Source organism: Cadophora gregata (assembly GCF_030347475.1).
Source record: "Cadophora gregata isolate MNR1 chromosome Unknown scaffold_16, whole genome shotgun sequence".
Lineage (NCBI taxonomy): Eukaryota > Fungi > Ascomycota > Leotiomycetes > Helotiales > Ploettnerulaceae > Cadophora > Cadophora gregata.
In genome coordinates this window covers 64746-84800 of record NW_026695939.1, presented here as the reverse complement: position 1 = coordinate 84800, position 20055 = coordinate 64746, and the positions used below count along the sequence as shown (strand labels likewise).

General features: G+C 48.3%; 7 protein-coding genes across 7 annotated transcripts; all 7 read left to right on the top strand.

Moving 5' to 3' along the window:
* Positions 1 to 167: 167 nt before the first annotated feature.
* ONS95_005270 (uncharacterized protein) lies at positions 168 to 2704 on the top strand. The gene is made up of 3 exons (XM_058498670.1): positions 168 to 546; positions 603 to 881; positions 933 to 2704. The coding sequence occupies exons 2-3, from the start codon at positions 755 to 757 to the stop codon at positions 2018 to 2020; spliced, it is 1215 nt and encodes a 404-aa protein (XP_058350935.1). The 5' UTR covers positions 168 to 546; positions 603 to 754; the 3' UTR covers positions 2021 to 2704.
* A 4492-nt stretch (positions 2705 to 7196) lies between these two features.
* Positions 7197 to 8617, top strand: ONS95_005269 (uncharacterized protein). Its single transcript, XM_058498669.1, has 2 exons — positions 7197 to 7847; positions 7902 to 8617. Exons 1-2 carry the CDS (start codon positions 7523 to 7525, stop codon positions 8315 to 8317), a joined length of 741 nt encoding a protein of 246 aa, XP_058350934.1. The 5' UTR covers positions 7197 to 7522; the 3' UTR covers positions 8318 to 8617.
* Positions 8618 to 9060: 443 nt separating this feature from the next.
* On the top strand, positions 9061 to 9327 carry ONS95_005268 (uncharacterized protein; the record flags this gene model as incomplete). Its single annotated transcript, XM_058498668.1, has 1 exon — positions 9061 to 9327. One exon carries the CDS (start codon positions 9061 to 9063, stop codon positions 9325 to 9327), a length of 267 nt encoding a protein of 88 aa, XP_058350933.1.
* Positions 9328 to 9404: 77 nt separating this feature from the next.
* ONS95_005267 (uncharacterized protein) lies at positions 9405 to 9998 on the top strand (the record flags this gene model as incomplete). Its single annotated transcript, XM_058498667.1, has 1 exon — positions 9405 to 9998. One exon carries the CDS (start codon positions 9405 to 9407, stop codon positions 9996 to 9998), a length of 594 nt encoding a protein of 197 aa, XP_058350932.1.
* Positions 9999 to 11086: 1088 nt separating this feature from the next.
* Positions 11087 to 12843, top strand: ONS95_005266 (uncharacterized protein; the record flags this gene model as incomplete). Its single annotated transcript, XM_058498666.1, has 6 exons — positions 11087 to 11185; positions 11235 to 11275; positions 11324 to 11699; positions 11752 to 11992; positions 12057 to 12242; positions 12290 to 12843. The coding sequence occupies 6 exons, from the start codon at positions 11087 to 11089 to the stop codon at positions 12841 to 12843; spliced, it is 1497 nt and encodes a 498-aa protein (XP_058350931.1).
* Positions 12844 to 13955: 1112 nt separating this feature from the next.
* Positions 13956 to 15793, top strand: ALG6 (Glucosyltransferase-like protein; the record flags this gene model as incomplete). Its single annotated transcript, XM_058498665.1, has 2 exons — positions 13956 to 14193; positions 14244 to 15793. The coding sequence occupies 2 exons, from the start codon at positions 13956 to 13958 to the stop codon at positions 15791 to 15793; spliced, it is 1788 nt and encodes a 595-aa protein (XP_058350930.1).
* A 677-nt stretch (positions 15794 to 16470) lies between these two features.
* On the top strand, positions 16471 to 19581 carry ONS95_005264 (uncharacterized protein; the record flags this gene model as incomplete). The annotated part of the gene is made up of 1 exon (XM_058498664.1): positions 16471 to 19581. One exon carries the CDS (start codon positions 16471 to 16473, stop codon positions 19579 to 19581), a length of 3111 nt encoding a protein of 1036 aa, XP_058350929.1.
* Positions 19582 to 20055: the final 474 nt, after the last annotated feature.

The following is a 20055-nucleotide window of genomic DNA, read 5'->3' as shown; positions in this document are numbered from 1 at the left end:
GCTTATCGCGGTATCAGGCAGCCGAAACACTGGCGCCCATTATTCGCTATTTATTCGCTGGCAGCGTGTCACCACTCACCGACGAGGGGGCAGAAGGGGCAGAAGGGGCAGAAGAAGCACGAGTTACAGCCAGCGCAGGGCAGGGCAGCACAGGCCAGTAGTAGTACGGGGCTTCATTGGGCACGGGGGGTTGGCCTGGGCTGAGTCCCATTGCCGTACCTATCGAGTCCTCAGCCAGGCTCACTCACTCACTCCTCACATTAATATTGTCCATTCGCATTCTGGCTCAGAGCTGCTCACGTCAACATCCTCACCTCTCTTTGCTTCACTTCATATCCCCATCTTCACTCTGTCATTCTCCTCACAGTTTCATGTGTATTTCCTTGGATCAACAGCTTCACACCCCCGCCTCTCGCTTCTAATCTAATCTGATCTGCTTCTCCTCTCTCCACCACCCCGCGGCGTTAACCTTATCCCTCCGACCGGAGTTCAACCGCAGCTTCCTTGGTTGCGCATCGTCCCTCGACAAGTCGACAACAAAGCAGAGTGAGCAGAGCATCTCCAGCCTCCACAAAGAAGCGGTCTGTTGACTTGGCAGATAGTCAGAGCTATATAATACAATAATCGAGGGCGCCTGCCGACAAGAGCCTCATTCACTTGGTCCGCTCGAGTCGGACGTCGCTCCAAGTCCGCGGTTCTATCAATCTCACCGCTCAACAACCCCACCTTGATTCCTCCGTCCTCTCAGGCCATCATGGCTCCTTTCCACCAAAACAACACCATACTCTCGCAACAAACTAGCGACCAGATTTCTGGTAGTAGGTCTGCGAGAATCACAGATATGGCACATCCATCAGGCGTTGCGCGGGTGCGGAACGATGGTATGACCAACCTCTTATCAAACTGTCCCGAAATTAACGCATTTTCCACAGAGTCCTGGGTCGAGATAGCATCTCAACCATCGTCCTCATCCCTCTCATCAATCGGCGACGAGATAGTAACAACTGGTTTACGCGTACAACATGATCCCAACTCTCGCAGACGGCGGAGAGCACCAGGACAACCATCATACATCAGCCTAGAAACTAGACAAACCAGTACAAGCAGTCAAGAAGAATACGAGGAGAGTGATAGCGAGTCCGACCGAGTAATGACCAGCTCAAATGAACAAATTCTACCTACAACATCACACCGCGAATTTGATGCTGGGTCTGGATCAGAGTCAGATGACGACGATGAGAATGCCACGGCGTTAGGACGGAGAACAGACGCAGGACAGGCATTCACACCACAACCAAACGCATTCTCCCATCCACCATCTCAAAGACCCGGTGTACCAGGCTCCTACTTCCCACCTCATTCCAACACCCGACAATCATACCCACCTCGAACAACACGCCAACACTCAGTCTACAACAATACCGTTGACCACGATGCCGCCCTTCGAGCCTCACTTAATACCCTACTTTCCATCGGCGCAGCAGCTGCTCGAGGCCTCCCCAAGCGTAACCAGAGTGGTAACACCATGACGTGCAATGAACCGATGGGTCTACGCTTCGTCCCGGAATCGGAATTAATGGCCCCACCTACCGCGGCAGCAAACACATCTCGTCCACTTTCCCCTTCAACCCGCGCACGAAGCAGTCCGTCTATCTCGAGCCAAGAGGCAGTCGAGAAAGGAAAACGGAAAGCAGCCGCTACCAAACCAGCAGGCGAGAAGAGCAGAGCGTTGAAGAAGAAGAGGGTGCAGGTTCTAGAGGAGGAGAGTATGATCTCGCCGACTTTGTTGACCTGGGTTATGTCTGCGGGCGTGGTAGTGCTGGTCAGTGTAGTGGGCTTTGGAGCGGGGTATGTGATTGGACGGGAGGTTGGGAGAGGAGAAGCCATGACTGGATTGAATGGGTCGAGTATGGCCAGTGGAGGAGGGGGATGTGGGAGGGAAGTTGCGAGGGGAAGTACAGGTAGTTTGCGGAGGTTCAAGTGGGGTATTGGAGGCGCTGCGAGGGGTGTTGTGGCTTGAAAGCGGTGGTCCGAAGAAAGGCATATTTTGGATATGTGTGTTTACGCTCAAGGCGAGACACACCCAGCTCTACAATCTTCAGGGTAACCATGCAGAAGACAGATACAAAGTCCTCTTCACGCTGAATCACAGCGGATCAGACACTCCTCGGAGATCGACACGATATCATGAAAAATGATATCACGCATTACGAATCAAGAAGGGGGACGGTGGCAGCATTGATTTGGCAATCATACCTATTTCTGGCGTTCGGGCGGGAGGTCGCCCATCACAGCTTACTACATTATACTCACATGCAAGCAAGCAAGCAAGCAAGCAAACAATACAATACAATACAATACAAAGCTTCAAATCAAATCAGACTATATCATATCATATCATATCACCTGGGCCGTGGCGTTTCGACTCGACTTTTCGGCATGGGATTTAGTAATTATTGGATCTGGCTTCTGGCTTCTGGATTTCTGGCGTTTTTTTCTTTTTTTTTTCTTACTATGAACACTGCTACAGCGGTACAGCGGGGACAGCGGGGACAGCGGGGGCAGACAGGCAGATCATCGAATTTTCGGATCAGAGTAGCATGAAGGGAATGGAACTCGGGATTGGAGATGGGATGGGATAGGGATAGGATGAGATATATTAAAGTATGAATATAAAATTTGAAATTTAAAATTCTTCTAAGCGAAAAAGAAAAATTATAATGCGAAATAAAGAGGGGTAGATGTAGAATGTAGATGCACGCACGGTAGGACTGTATGACTCGAGAAATGTCTTGAGTTAAGTTGAGTTTGTTCTTTTCTTATGTATATACCTCGGTAGTTTCTTGTTTTGTTTTCGATTCTATTCACTATTGATTGGTAGATAGATGTATACACATACAACGAGGACTATGGAACTAGATTTCTTTTTTCTTTCCTTTCCTCTGTTAGAAATTATAAGGAAACCCCTCTCCCCACTCATAAACAAAATTACAGGCCTTCATCTCGATTTCTCGGCTCGATTAAGTTAGTGTTCCTTTCTTTTCTCTTCGAAGGTTTTTGCCCTCTTGTCATTAAGTACAGCTTTTCTTATTGCCCTGTTATGTCGGTGTCATGTTATTAATTGAATCACGCTTCTCTACGCTGTCTGGCTGTGTAGGTGAGTAGGTAGGTACTGACTGATTTTTCTACTCTACTCTGCTCTGCTCTGCTCTGCTCTACTAGCTTTGCAATAGATAGATACCTATTCACACACTTCCGTACCTGCCTACCCATCGGCAGTGATGAACCAGGCAGCATAATTAATATATTACCGACCTCCTGTCACATCGCATCTTATCTCGTCGCATCTGACCTCGTCTCATCTCGACTTAATGTAATTGTGTTTATGCCATGCCTCTCAGGGATATTTTGGAGGAAGACTAAGTCATGTTATTGGATATAATATAATATGATAAGATAAGAAAAAGTGCGAAGTTCTGTCGATACTAGGCTAGGTACCTACCTTACTAAGGCAGTGATGTGATTGCCGGAGATAGGAGTTAGGAGTTGGAAGTTGAGAATGTAGCTGGAGTGGAGGGAGAGGGGGAGTTGCTGTGGTATGGTGGGTGGTGGGTGCGTGGGAGTGGCACAGCGGTCGGTGAGTGAGTGAGAGTGAGGGAGGGAGGGGGGTGCTGATGCGATGATGAGGATCGCGTGATTTGATACTTCCACTTGGCTGAGTTGGAACCTGGATTGAGTTGAATTGAGGTGGATTGGGATGATTTGAGTTGAATTTCAGGTCTTGTGCGTTATTTGGTGCTGCAGCGTTACATTGTTCCTCCTACCGTAGGCTGGTTCCGGTTCTGGTGAAGTAAACAGACGAAGCGAAGCGAATCGAGTCGGAAACTGCAAACACAAATGCAAATACATATAAACCTGCACTACCTTATGAATGTACCTCTACTGCATCCCCTTCCGCTTCATATATCCGCCTGCATATTTAGATATATAATGAAATTGAAATTGAAAGGGTGAGATGGGAGATGGAAATACCAACTAAATCACACTAGCTCTGCACAGGACGATTTCTGTTTAGCTGTGAAGCTAGGTAGCTACTACCTAGTAAATCATTCAGTGGTAGGAACGATGGAGGAGGTGTATAAATACACGCTCTGGTGGGGGGAGAGTTATCTCGTGTATTTTGAACTTTGTCGGATGTGGAAGACTTGGGATAGGGATTGGTTGTCGGGCCTGTGGTAGAATGTGATGATGTGTTTGTTGGAGAGGGGAAGGGGCAAGGGGAGAGGGGGCATTTATGTGCCTTTTCACGGTTAGACATGGGGTTTCGAGTTTGGGAGGTATTTCTCATTCTTGGTTGCTCTTTTCGAAAAACAGGATTGGAATTCCACAATACGAATCAAGTACTGTAATTATCTATCTAGACCGGATGAGAATAAATTCTGGATCTCCCGCATCTTGCCTACCGAATGCGGATCTCCTTTGTGCCCAGCAATGGTTCCCAGATGGGAAGTCATTGAGATTCAACTTCCTACTTCAGAACGACTACTGATCGTTTTGCAGGAAATTTCAATACCGATGGAATTAACAGTCTCTTATTATTTATTGAACAGTGACGTTGTTTCTAGAGGTCTAGTCGCTGCAAGATACGTAGAGAATTGTGAAAGCGAAGCCCTAGGTCCCGGACTAAATTTCCAATTCTCGTTTCTCTCCATTTATTGTAAATTTAGGCTGCCTCTTACGAATAACGTTGATGTAGAAGAAGATAGCAACGCGCCTGCTCATTTGTCATGAGTATCGCATTCTTCAATGTGTGTCAAGTTCGACTGCCCTGAAATCGGACGTCAAGTCCAACTCCATTGCCATCCTCAACTCCCACCAAGGTTGGTTCCAATCTCAACTCATACATGTCCTGTACGCTCCAAAGGCAAAAGAAGTCCAGCTACATCTTGGATTTTCATCTCATCATCCACATCTACGTTACACATTCCTACATTCGTATTTGACACTGCCAGAAAGCAAAGCAAAAACCGAGAGAACGAGCATGTATCCTCATTGCCCAGCCTTATGTTAAATCACAATCTCAATTCCAAATCTAAATCCAACAGAGCGCGATATTAATCTCGCCTTTTCAGTCAACGCAGTGGAGGGTTTTGATGGCATGGAGGCTAGTCATATGTGGAGGTCTCTTCTGCCGAAGTTTGGGCTTCGATGGGAGGGGCGGAGTTGAGCTTAAGGGTAGAGGTGGAGGTTTTCCGTTGCTGGGGGCCGAGTCAGTGAGTGAGGTCACCGTGTGAACGGAAGTCTTGCTTTTCAGCAGGGAGAGCAGATACTCCCTTTATTCTTGGACTGACAATGGAGTCTCCAAGACAGATCTTCGCTGGGGGGTTCTGACCAGTAGAATAGACAGGATTTCCAGCTCGGCTTTTCGATTTCTGAAGTCCGAACCTACTGATATTGGATTTGTGCTCGTTAAGCCTTGTGAGACACTTTTTTTACTTAGATATTCAGGCTACACGAGGGTCTCACAACGTCCGTGAGCTCTTGAATTGTAGGTATATATCGAGTATGACAATGCTTTAAATTAAAAAATCGTCACTCCTAAGCCTGTTTGCTCTGTTTGCACGCTTTTAATTGTCAAGTCAGACTCAACTCCAGGCCGCACAGAGATTTTACCCTGCTTCTTGGCGGACCCATTGTCAGACCCAAGAATAAAGGGAGTATGTGGTAGAGAGGATTCATTTTCAGACCACTAGAATAATGGAGTAAACTAGCAATATATTAATGTACAAATGATGTTATGTGGCTGCCAGGTGGCGGTGTTAGGATCCTGCTTGCTTGAGGTGTGGTTGGTGGAAGTTAGGATGTCTTTGTTGATGTTTCAACTCGGTTGCTCTTGTTTGTGAAAAGAGAAATTCACCTTGCATATCAGAGGTACTTCAACTGGACCAACACATATCCCATAACACTTGGATTCTTTACTTTATTTTCAAATCTCATTCGGATTGTCCATGGCCGACTGATTGACTAATCCATAAACCATCTAGGCTCTCATGCTGATTGAAATCTCTATAGAATAAAATGTTGGAGACCAGCACTCACCAGGAAAACACCTCAGAAATTTTTCATGGGCATTTCGGAAAATTCTTGCCCCTCCCCCTTTTATGAACAAATTGCGGCGGGTTGCAACCTCAGGAGTGGGGGAGAAGATCAAAGCCCCAACATTTTAATGGAGCCGCCTCGGATTCGGTGAGATGAGACGAACGCGATTTTCCTCCGTATTCCGTATGCAAAATGCTTGTCGCTGCAAACCACAACATGGGGGTTTTTACTCTGTGACTATCGCGCAATGTCAGACATTTTGCCTTTCCGTTTCGGTAACTCTGTTCTATTACGTGCAAAGTTTACTGAGCATCGAGTAGTTTGCATGCAATTTTTAAGCATTAAGCGAAAGACTTCATATCATGCATTGTGTACTCCGTACTACGTCTGTACCACCTGCCGGATTCATCAAGCCTACACAAATCCACATCCTGCTTTGTGATGGATGACTTACAAAAGTCCATCCCAATGCGGGTGATTTCCGGAGCCCAAAGAGTCTCCACAAGCCAACTGTGGATTTAAGTCAAGATTGCCATGCACTCCAGGTCTCCCCCTTTATATTGCAAATTTACCGACGCAACCGATTTGAAGACCCCAACAGACAACCGATCTAGCCTGCCATCCATCTGATCAACAGCGTGTCAACCTTGTCACCAAATCCACGCTCTTTGAGACATCCATTCAGAAGAATGGGACGATTCCATGGGAATTTCATATAAAGTGTTTGTGGGTCCCGCCGAGGCTGTCCTGGCGGAAAGTTGGCTGTTCTGGAAACGGGGCGTTGATGCCAAGGCGTGCCTGCCAAGCAGAACGGAAATCATCTTCTCGTTAAACTTGCTTTAAGAGGAGCTGTCAAGTAGGATCCCGCCAGTCAGGTACACGGACAAACTCCACATTCTGATATCTGACTGCTGTGTTCAAAGGGCCAAGATAAAGTTGGGTCCTGGCTCTCCTTGGCAGACAGGCACAGGCATTTGACTTTCACACCTTAACTGGATTTTGATATGGTTCTTCCAGGTTTTAGGCAATGATCAGGGTTGCTGAGGCTCATCATCGTCTGCACTTTTGCTGTTGCTGGTGCACTTGGTCAATCTTGTCCCAGTTGTCAGGTAAAGTGCTTGAAACCCTGAGATATTTTCTGGTACGATGGACCCAATGAAATCGGTGTGGCCTGGAAACCAGTCGGCATCGACCCGAGAAACGTGGGTGAAGCCATTAACTGAGAATCTGGTATAAGTATGGACGGCACTGCTGCTATTCCAGCTTTCTCTCCTCACCAGCTTCATTCATTCCAGCTCTACACTTTCGTTCAAGTACATTTACACTCTTTTGCCAGATCTTTGCATCGATTACATTCTTTGCTCCAACCTTTGTTTTTCTGATACTAAAATCAATCAACACAACAAACCAACCACATTTCAAAATGCAGTTCACCACTACCCTCCTCACTGCCGTCCTGGCTGCCCTTGCCTCTGCCCAATCCCTCAAGATCCCAGCCCGTTCTGGCAAGATCGTCTCTCTCTCCAAGCCTGAGACCATCAAGGGCTCTAAGGATTTCGGTAACAAGGAGTACGACCGTGGACGTCCTTGCAACTCTGACAAGGACACTGGATCTGCGTCTGCTGTCTTCATCCTCGAGAACGGTGCTTCCATCTCCAATGTCATCATCGGTGCCAATCAATTGGAGGGTGTTCACTGCAAGGGTGCATGCACTCTTAAGAACGTCTGGTTCCGTGATGTCTGCGAGGGTAAGTGATCTCCCATCCTAAGTACCTTTACATAGCTAAATTCTTCTCCCACAGACGCCATCTCCGTCCTCGGCACCGGTAACGTCCTGATCCAAGGTGGCGGAGCTCAAAACGCCAAGGACAAGGTCGTCCAACACAACGGAAAGGGAACGGTCACCATCAAGGATTACACCGTCGTCAGCGTTGGCAAGCTCTTCCGCTCATGCGGTAACTGCTCCAAGCAATACGGACCTCGCAGCGTCACCATCTCCAACCTCAAGGCCAACGGTGTCAAGGCTGATATCGCCGGCATCAACTCCAACTACGGTGACGTCCTCACCATCTCTGGCTCATGCGGAACTGGCGTCAAGAACGTCTGCCAGGAGTTCAAGGGTATCCTCAAGTCCCAGGGTGGCGAGTCCCCAAAGCTCACCTCCAAGAAGAACTGCCAGGGTGCTCAGGGTCAACTCAAGACTCTCCCAAAGTGCTAAATGCATTCTCTTCCCTCTCAGGCCTCGCGGTCTCTCTCTGTCGGTATCTCTTTCCGGGCTTGGTCTCGGCTAGTGGTAGGACGTGGTGGATGTTGTGGTTCTTGAGTCTCGGATCAGAGATGAAGGATATCGGGGTTGGACTTTCTGTATCTACTTTTCGCTGATGAGGCACACTTTGCTGCCTTTGTCGGTACACACCTACTCTTGTGTATATTTTGCATAGCATGGGTTGGCAGGACTGGCTTCTCGTATGATCAAACGGGCTGGAATGAAATGATATAATATACACATCACAATCTACATTTTGTCAGCCGCTTAAAAGAAATGTGACCGAGAATTCTTCCAAGCGAAAGGCTTTGTTTTGCTGCTTACTGGAGCCTCGAAAGGCTAAGCGAGAGTGTCGAAAGTCAAAAAGGGCTGGAAATGGCCTGCCTGCCTCAGAGTTCAAGAGCGAGCGCTTTACAAAAAGAAGCATCACTTGAATGAGAGTCAAATTCACGTTTCTCCTCATATGTTGACATTTACCTCTCTTCATCGCAGAATCTTAGTTGGAACAGCTACATACAGATGGGCGCGGATGGGCACAGTTTGTGGTAACAATTACTTACAAATCACGTGCAAGCCACGTGGGTAATTACGTTCAGCGAACGCCCATCTTCACTTCTTGCATACATCATCATAATTCCTCCACTATGAACGTCTCGATTTATTGTATTGCCAGTTGAGTTTTGCGCGTCAGCACCATGGCTCGACTCACCTTCATTACGCCGTTCGTCCACGGGATTGATTGCCTCAGTATCGGCGAGGCTCCCTCTCAAGGGCTTGTCTACGCCATCGACAGCGAGATTGTCATCAAGCTGCCCTTTCAATACATTATTCCAGATGAGTTGAGTGAAGATGCAACGTTCTATTTGAATCATGGAGTTCGCAGCTTTGTTGCGATGGAGAGGGAATGGCAGTGTACGATGCTGTGGCTAGTCGACGACACCCGAATATCGTCCGGAGGTTGAAGGCGAACTCGCCAGACTGCCTATTTTTGGAACGCTTAAGACCCTCGGAGCAAGTTTGGATGAATGCCGATAAAAGTATGCGTTATAGCTGGCTCAGAGAGCTTCTCAAAGCCAGAAGTTTCTTAGAGGAGCTTGGTTTCAACCACGGCGATATGGCTGTCCGAAATCTTGCTGTGGACTCAACTAACCGTCTCAAATTGTTTGACTTCGGCTCCGCTACCACAAAGGACCATTATGATTACGCAGCGGACCTCAAAAGAGATCATTTCGGTCTGGCTACTTGTATCCACTATATCCTCACCGGAGTTGAACCTTTCGCCGACATAACCTCTGCTCAAAAAGTCCGGCATATCGAAAATCGACTGCTAGAAGGCCATGGTCCTATTGCAGCCGGGGGTGAGATCTTGAAAGATGTAATACAAGCGGGATGGACCGGACAGGCTGCATCAAGCACATTCTGTGAGGTACAAGCACGAGTGGAGGCAGAAATTGGTGCTCGGGATGAAGGAAAATCAACAGAGCCCTCCCATGAGCATTACCGACGTCTAGAGTCCCGCTGCGCAGTGTGGCTCATGTTGGCAATCCCTGATCAGAGATGGATGAACCCCAGTGACTACTGTAAGGTCTCTAGGGGTAAAGTATATGAAGTTGAAATCGAAATCTGGCGGTGAAGTGCGCCAATCACACATATCAGGCAGGCTGCATGAGGCGCAAGGGTTCTCCTCGTCTGACGATATAGGCATTCCCTTCATTCCGACTTCCACAAGGCGAAGGAGACGTGAAATCAGCACGTACCAGAACGATGACTACGGAGTATTAGTGGTATAGAACATGTCAACGAGTATTACCTCACGACTCGCACTACGTGTTTATCTACGATACCATAAAGCAGACAAGCTTTCGTGTGGTACGACCGTCCGATTTGCTTAAGGTTCACTGGAGCGGACTTTATGTAAGTTTGAACTTTTCCCAGTCTGCAACTTCTTGTCTAGAATTGCCGGTTGATGACTTCCCTGCGATTCATCCCACGCTTCTTTTTCTAATCCACTCAATCGCGAGATACTCGAAGTTCAGCAGCCATCTCCACAGGGCATATTAGTCACGTGCCTCGCGATCTTATGACAGGCCAAGAGAGAACCAAGTCGCCAAGTCCATTGGCAGTCTCCACAGATAAGCAACTGTCCTTATCATTGATTTCGACGTCCTCTTTCCCAATGAATTAAACATCAGCTTCATCGGCACGCATCAAATGAGGTAGCCAAGCGGACTCCCAAGCCCTGTCCCGAATCTCTCCCTCCCCCCTCCTTCCCCAGTTCAGCAAAAGAATCCTGTGATACGCCTCCCCAAACACTTTTCTTATCACTACAATTATCTGTCCGAGGTCCGCCACATACACAATGTGTAATTCTGGATCTTGGAATCTTTGATTTGAAAATCTTGATTGGATGAAGAGTTGTTCGGATGGGGAGGATACCTTGAAATGCAATGAACCAAGCCCATGGAACAGGTAGTCCTCGGTATTAGCGGCAGGACTACAGCGAGGTAAGTTTTGTCACTATCAGTTATCAGTATCAGCCTTGCGCGTCCTCAGATATGAGCTGGGTCGAGAAGGTGTAGGCTTGATGTCCTTAAGAACCACATATTCCCACTTCTTTCAAGCCTCTAGTTCCCTTTCCTCAGAGACCCGGTAGACGATCGATTGCCACGTGGAGTCGTCCAACATCTGTACTTGCTGATCACATCCTGGACAAGAGACGAGATGGCTGAAATAACTCCAATAACAGAATGGCCGGATTATGCCACCAATCCTCAAGGAGGAGATCCTTTTACTCAGGATCTGAATGCACCATATGACAAGGTTGGAACGGTTGAAGATTGGGCAATGTACTATGACTGACAATAGTCAGGGAGACTTGTGCTGGCTACTTGTCTGCACCATTCTATGCTGGTAAACATCTTCTCCCCTCGGCCGGGTCATTGCGACTGACAGAAGCAGGCAAATCACCCCCGCAATTGGATTCCTCTACTCCGGCATGCATCGTCGCAAATCTGCTTTTACCATGATATTCCAATCTCTCTTCTGCGCCTGCGCGTGTGGTATTCAATTCTGGGTGTACGGGTACTCTCTCTACCAATCCCACACAACGGGACCTTTCATTGGCGATCTTTCTCTGGCAGGCCTGCACAATGTGCTCGCACAACCCAGTTTGGCCAATTCCGATGTTCCAGATATCCTCTATGCTGCTTTTGGATTCACATTCGTTACAGCTACGGCGATGATTTTGGCTGGTGCTATGTTGGAGAGAGGACGTCTCGGGCCCAGTATGCTGTTCTTGCTTTGCTGGACAACATTTGTTTACTATGTACTCGCTGTAAGAGTATCAGACATAACAAACAAGTCATGTCTTACTAACTCCGAAATAGTACTGGGAGTGGAACCCGTCAGGATGGCTTTATAAGCTCGGCGTCTACGATTTCGCAGGTTCAGGACCGGTACACATTGCCAGTGGTTTTGCAGCCCTGGCTTGGTCGCTGATGCTGGGACCTCGCAAGGATCCGAACGGAGAGTCTCTGCACGCCAAACTCCCTCACTTCAGACCTCATAATCCTTTCTTGGTTGGACTGGGTACGATTCTCATCTGGTTTGGATGGTTTGCCTTCAATGGTATGTGATGAGCCGTTCCCTTCGAAGCATTAAGATTTATTGATTAGTTACTGATTTCTCCAAGGTGCTTCCACTGCAAATCTCAGTCTTCGAAGCATCTACGTCGTTGTCAATACAAATTTCGCTGCTTGCGGAGGTGGCCTGGCTTGGACCGCTCTCGACTACGCTTTCGATCGCAAATTCAGCATTCTAGGCTTTTGCTCTGGCATTATCGCTGGTCTTGTTGGAATCACACCAGCAGCTGGATTTGGTTCGTTTCCATTCGTAACTCTTCATGTATCTCCTAACATCAAACAGTCCCTGTCTACGTCTCCGCTCTCGTCGGCGCTCTCACCTCGACATGCTGCTTCTTCACCACCCGCTACAAGCACCTCATCTCCATCGACGAAGGTCTCGATATCTTTGCTCTTCATGGCGTCGGAGGATACGTTGGTGATGTCCTCACCGGTTTTTTCGCCGCATCATTCGTGCCCGCTCTCGACGGCAAGTCCGGCACCACATATGCAGGAGGATGGTGGAATCAACAATGGAAGCAGATGGGGTATCAACTTGCCGCCGCTACGGTGTGCGCTGCTTGGTCCTTCACCATTACTTGCATCCTGCTTTTCATCATCAACAGAATCCCATACTGCCATATCCGAGAGGCTGAGGAGGATGAAATCATGGGTCTGGATGCCAAGTACTTCTCGGATGTGGATTATGATAGCGAGATGGCTGGTCTCAATGGTCTTCTGAGTGGACAGAATGGGAGTGGTGGAAGTAGTATGCGTGCGGCGCAGAGAACGACGACTGTGGTTCAGGGAGAGACTATCGCAGCGGATGGAGAGAAGGTGGCTGTGAAGTCTGATTGAGTGGTCAATTGTTGAGAGAGCGCTGGTGGATGCCACGTATATTGCCGATCTGTAATGTCTTTGTAAACCAATGGTTGCGTGGACCATAATTCGTAACAGCAACTTTCTGTACAAATTAGAGTGCACATATTTCAGGGCGTAATCTCCAAATTTTGTACAGCACTCTGTCAGTTGACTCCAACAATCCATAGCAGTCTCTCGATAATCCGAGGGCGGCACAACTAACAGCATATGAACTTCGAAAACACAATCGAAGAATGTCCCTCCAAACCGAATTTTCAATACACTCTACGTTCGAAATTCAGGACTAATAATTTAAGATTTAGATACCCTGTCATCCATCTATCGATGAGACTGATGGTCCCGAAGTGACGCCTTTAAGACACCAAGAATACATGGTGAATGGCTTGTTCACGGATCATACGAGCCACAGAATCAAAACCACTTCCTGCTACAAAGGTTCTCCGCATATGCCTTATAAGATCTACTTAAAGGCTGACAGAATATGAGATCAGAAGGATTGTGGAGGTGTGCATTGGAATGTGATCTTGAAGAGCTTTTGCTTTACTAATGTAGGCAGTGTTGACATTCGCTTGCCTGGATTCGCTTATTCTGGTTGGCTGCTCCAATCACTTCCAAATATTCTCGTAGATGTAAACATACTAATCGTAGTCGAAGTGTTTTGTTCTGCTATATCGGCTTATCGGCTGGGATTTAAGAGTTCTATATTCTTTGGCCTGTTTACCGGCTTAGATGAAGGCAGGTTGTGTGCTTCAGCTCTACAACGCCCAAATCACGTGAATCGAATGTCCCAAGCTCAGCATTAAACGCCCAGAAACAAGTTTCCGAGGGTCATTTAATTCTGTGAATAGTCAAGCGATATCATATGGCTATTTAGGTATGTTGAATTGATCAATTGCGGATAGACCTGGAATTGGAATAATGCCCTGAGCAGAACACGAGCGCGCTTAGTTACAGGGTGAAGCCGCCTAAATAATTTAGCTCCACGCGTCATCTCCAGCTCAATTGTCAGTTTCTGGTCTTCTCCAGTGCCACCAGCAAGCAATGCGCCGCGATCCTCAGCATTCTCCGATCCGAAATTCAAGGTGACAATGGTTGGACCTTCGCCTCACAAGCCACGGCGGAAGGTCAAAAAGACAAGCAATGGCAGTGAACCCTCCTCGGCGACATCCTCCTCCGCGGGACGAACGAGCACAAGTCGCCCAGCATACCCCCTCGCAGCTTTCCTCTGGCCTGCGCGAAGCTCCGTATCGCAATGGGAGATTCTGCCGTTGATATTGATGGCTGTAGGGCTTTTCAGGTGGGCAGCCGGTCTTTGGGGATATTCAGGTACGTGTCCATTTCAAAGAGTGACACACGTTGGTCTAACAAAAACACAGGCTTCCAGAATCCTCCTCTACATGGCGACTACGAAGCACAGAGACATTGGATGGAGATTACGACTCAATTGCCCATCTCGCAATGGTACTTTCACGACCTCGAATGGTGGGGGTTGGACTATCCGCCCTTGACCGCATACCATAGCTGGCTTCTTGGGAAGATTGGAGGATTTATCAACCCATCTTGGTTCGCCCTGCACACATCTCGCGGACTCGAAGATCCTAGCTTGAAGATATTCATGCGAGCTACGGTCATTGTATCTGAATACCTGATCTACATACCGGCTGCTGTCATCTTTGTCAGGAGACTGACGAAACTCCAAGGAATCAACTCATGGAACGCTTCAATTGCATTGACTGCAATTTTGATGCAGCCTGGGATGATTCTGATCGATCATGTACACTTCCAATACAACACGGTAATGCTCGGATTGGTGCTGGCAAGTATGTCGAGCGTACTTGCGGGACGATTCATGTGGAGCTGCGTGTTTTTCGTATTGGCTCTGGGATTCAAGCAGATGGCTTTATATTACGCCCCCGCAATGTTCGCATACCTTCTCGGAGTCTGTCTCTTCCCAAGGATCAATATACCTCGATTTCTAGGAATAGCTGTTGTCACACTGGTTTCGTTCGCTCTACTTCTCCTACCTCTGGTGCTAGGCGCGCTGTATGATGCGCGCCGTGGAATTGTCGCTCGTCCTGATCTTCATGGCCACTTTGCTCCTCTGCCAATATTCAGCGAATACTCGTATCTGGTCAACTACAAAGCATGGTATTATCCAGTCATTCTACAACTGGCGCAAATGGTCCATCGTGTGTTCCCTTTTGCTCGCGGACTTTTCGAGGACAAAGTTGCGAATTTCTGGTGTGCTCTAAACGTCATCATCAAGTTGAAGCAATACCCATCCGAGATGCTTCAACGAGCCTCTCTCTTGCTCACACTCGCAGCAATTACACCACCTTGCTTTGTGATATTTGCCAAGCCAAAGAAGGAATTGCTTCCCCTTGCACTTGCCACAACTGCATGGGCATTCTTCCTTTTCAGCTTCCAGGTTCACGAGAAGAGTGTTCTACTCCCATTAATGCCAATGACTGTACTCATGGCAGGGAAGCATGGTCTCAGTAAGAATGTTCGTGCCTGGGTCGGGTTTGCAAACCTACTTGGGGTTTGGACGATGTTCCCACTCCTTCAACGAGTCGATCTGAGGATCCCATACTTTGTTCTATCCCTCCTATGGGCATATCTCCTCGGCCTTCCACCAACATCTTTTGCTGTCTACAAGCAAGATGGGAACGCCACATTTGCAGGGTTCGTCACAACCTCATTGCACACGATATTCTACGCGGCCATGGCAGTCTGGCACGTTGCAGAAGCTTTCCTGCTACCTCCTACTGGAAAGCCTGATTTGTGGGTCGTTGTCAATGTTGGGATTGGAGCTGTGGGATTTGGGATCTGCTATCTGTGGTGTTTTGTCACATTGGTTGCAGAAAGTGGACTATTGGATTTTGCGTCCTCCAGGACAGAGAAGAGGAAAGCTAAGACTCAGTGATTGTTTATAGATCGCTATATACCCAATTCATCTTGCATCGTACTGGCGTTTAGCACGTTCCCCCTGAGCTGGCTCACACTGTACCTCGACTTCTGTGCGACCTGTTGTGGGAGCATGTCTGAAATCCGATCGGTTGAGTCTTTTGTGTTTGTACAGACACAGCCAGGTTCTCAGCTCAGCCGGCGTACACTCTAAAGATCATGGAATGTCAACTTTCTAGCTATCAAGCCAGATACGACTTATGTTCAGCATGCAATGTATATCCCCTAGATTCCTCCAGTAGACATTCCTTGTTTTGGTTCAATGTGGCTTGTGTCAGGTGTTAGAAATCGGTATAAACCTAGAATTTTATGGCAGGGCAAGATGCTTATGGCGATACCAAAGATGCAGTGATTTCTCCTATCGTTACCGAGTACCATTCCGATTACCGAATCCTGTATGCAATAATTTGTCAGAAAAGCCTGATGGAGGCTCTGCTGCAGGTGATCGGTGCACATCTTACCCCAAGCCGGGGCTGTGTTTCGGTGACTGGTTGGGGGCCAGCCAGCCTTCAGCACGCTGCGCCATCAGCCTTGCAACCTGCAACCCTCATTCTCATAAAACTCATGAGACCTCATGTTTGCGCCGATGGAGCAATCTTATTCAGTTGACTAACCGCTTGCGCAGCCCAGGTCAAAATGTCCTTTGGAACCTCCGTTGGCGATATCATCCTACTAATCCAGCTCGCGCACAAGAATTATCGCAACTGCAAGGAAGCCGGCGGGGAGTATATCGAGATCGCCCGCGAAGTACGCAGTCTACACAGCGTCTTGCGAACTGTCCGCGATGAAGCCTTGCGAGAAGATTCCCTGATATTCAAAGCCGGGCCGGAGCAGACGAGAGAACTCACTGAGATAGCAGATGGCTGTAAAGGGGTGTTGGAAAGCATCGATGCCATGCTTACCAAGTACAAAGGCTTGGCGCCTGAGAGCGTGGAGGTTGGAAAGGTGGCTAAGTTCTGGGATAGGATGAGATTTGGGACGGAGATTGAGGATTTGGGGAAGTTGAGGTGGAAGATTATTACGTATACGTCGACTCTTGCGGTGCTGGTTGATTCTATTAATTTGAAAGCCACGGAGCGGGTTGGCGATGTTGCTGGACGGATTGAGGGTCGGGTGGAGACTGGCTTTGCTGATATCTCAGATCGCTTGGAGAAATTCGAGGATATGAGGAAAGCTGTGCTATTTATTGCGACGAGAGCTCGTGCATCGCAGCGATACCTGGCGATGGAGTCGGTGTTGTCGCTGTCGACTTATGCAGATGATGACAAGGAGGTTTGGAGGCAGTTCCATTCGCAACTTGTCTCTCTGGGCTTCAAAAGCGATTCGCTTGATCGTCATATGGAAGTTCTAAAGGCTTATATGATGAAGTTGGATCAGACCGGTGTGTTGGAGGAGGCGGTTAAGCAGAGCGATGTTACGACGCAGTCTTGGTGTGGGAATGCTTCATTTCGGACGACGAATCTGTCGTTACTTGGGACTGAGATGGGAGAACTAGCTTCGGAGGCACAAGACGAAAGTGACTTCCACGAGAGGCCAATGAGTCTTTATGCCGCCTCACAATCAACGATAGATTTACAGTCTCCTATCGTCGATGATCGACATATCGATGGAGTGGCTTTGTCCTCGCCTTCACCGACCGAAACAGCTACGAGGGCAAGACGCAGGGTACCTCGCATCAAGGTCGAACAGTCAGGCACTGTGAAAGATTTTGAAGTTTCGCAGGCACTCAAGACACCATCGCCAGTTACCCTGCCGGTTGAGAAGCATATCAATCAGCTTTCAAGCATCAACGATATTGAGCATGAGCCTGAGCCTGAGCCAGCGGTAGAGGTAGATTCTGGAATTGATGTCTCGAAGTCCCGAAAACCTCACTCCTACGCCGAATCATACTATTCAGTCTCCGAAGCTGCAACAAGTCCATCAACCCTCCTAAGAGCTGCCTCTCAGTCCACGAAACCAAGCTCACTATCAAAAGAATCAAAACCTCGTAACACCAATCGTGCAACTAGCTGGGGTCGCTGGTCAGAGCCTACCGCTCGCAGGGCGGCCAAGAAGTACCAACAACCACTCAGCGAGATGAGCGACGTTTCTGATTCAGATGATACGGTCGGTCCATCAAGATCAAGGAAGAGATCAAAAGAAACCGAGATCAGCCCGATTGGGAGTACGGAGAAAGTGGACGACTGGCTCAAACCACCAAGTGAACAAAGAAGGACACGAGCAAGCAGTTCACCAACACGACATAAGCCATTAGCCAAGAGTATGGAAGAGCTACCTTCTGGTGCAGGTGGAGGAAACGCTCTCAATCGTCCATCATCTGCCGCAAATGCGCGAAAGAAGGTCAACTTCGACAGTCCAAAGCCGTTCGTTTCCAGGCCAGCAGAAGACTTACATGAGGAATTCTTTGGAGATACAAACAAGCAATTTTTCGGAGACTCAGGCAAGAAATCCAGAGACAAGGCTGATTCAGGACATAAGCGCTCAAGTCCGAAATCCAGTCCCAGAAATAGCCAGCCACGCATCTTCTCAGCTGGTACCAGTACAGCAGGATCCAAACCCGACACTGGCCAGAACTTTCACTACCAGGGCAGACAACGTTCTCGCAGTCCCCAAGCTTTTTTGAACGGTGAGGAAGTGGCCCCGGAGGTAGCTACGGCAGCCTTGATAGCCGGTGCAGTGGAGGCGTTCCGTGTGAGAAACGAGGAGGGGGATTGGGCTGGAGATAAAGCGAGAAGAATCTTTACTGCTGCGATGGGAGCAGCGGGGGTTGATGCAGTGAGGACGGATGGAGATCAAAATGAGGAGGTAAAGAAGAAGGAGAGGAAAGAGTCTGCAAAGTTCGAGAATGAAAGAGAGAGGGCCAGAAAAGCGTTTGTAGCTGAGGAAACACGGCGTTTTGCTGACGAATTCGATTCTGATGCTGCTGAGTATAATGACGCTCTTGGCGGATCTGGAGGCAGTGAGAAGAGTCAAGGAGCTCCCACCAACAGAAAGCCGCTTGAGCGAAACAACAGTTTAAGGTCTGAGCGAGATCAAGAAGCCAAAGCCAGCCGAACGAAGACGCAAAGGGAACTACGAAGAGCTGAGCGTGATCAAGAATACCCGACCCGACGAAAGAGGACCCGGAGGAAACAAAAGAGTCCCGAGATAGATCTAGAAGCTCAAAACAGCAGAAAAAACCCCCGAACTCAAAGGAAACGTTCAACTCGTGAGAGAATCCCCGAGGAGGAAAACAGTTCGTTGGCTAGAAACAGTAACTGGATAGGTGCTGCTCTCGCGGGACTCGCCATGGGCCGGATGCTCAGCAAGAGGCGGGAGATGAGAAATGAGAGTAGCGGAGGAGGATTCGTAGCGTCTGATTCGGAGACGGAGTCGGAATCCGATTCAAATTCTGGTTCTGATTCTAAGTCTGACTTTCACTCCGACTCGGAGAGCGAATCGGATGGGGATGGAGATAGCGATAAGTCTATGGGGAGGGATCAGCGCCATCAGAAGCGTAAACCTCCTCCGCAGCAAGGGAAAGAGCCAGAGCCAGAGCCGGAACAAGGACAACAACCACAACAACAGCAGGAGAGACGACAGGAAGGGTATCCTCCCCAAGGTTCTCAGCAGCAAGGTCATCCACCACAAGGTTATTATCAACAACCACCCCCTCAGCAAACACCCCCTCAACAAGCACCTCCTCAACAAGCTCCTCTACAAGGCCACCGAAATGGTGATAATTCATCTCTTCGCCGCCGGAACTGATCTGGGACAGTCATCTCAGTTAGCCAAACAAGCTTCATAGCGTCGCTAATACCCCGCACATTATACCATTCTCGCTGTCAATTGTCAGTTTTTGGGGTTCACAGTACATCGTGCATGTGTATGTATGTAGGGGAATGGTTTTTTCTGATTGGTGAGCGTCGCTTTGGGGGGTTATGGAGAGGGAAGTGAGATCTGGGATAGAAGGGAAGAGTGGGTTTGGTGGTTCAGTGGATGACGTGAGGTGAGAAAGTTGTGGATGAGGAGGGATTGAGGGGAGGGGGAAGAGGGCTGTGCGGAGTAGATGATGTTGGGATATAGGTTTATACCTTTGGTAGGCATATCAATCCCTAATATGTAGCTGGCTTTTGAGACTTTTCTTAATAAGTAGAGAAGATCCAAGAGTTCTGGTAATATTATGATATTCTATGTTGTGGAGATGTCACTGACCGCAGCCTATTGCTATGAAAGCTAACC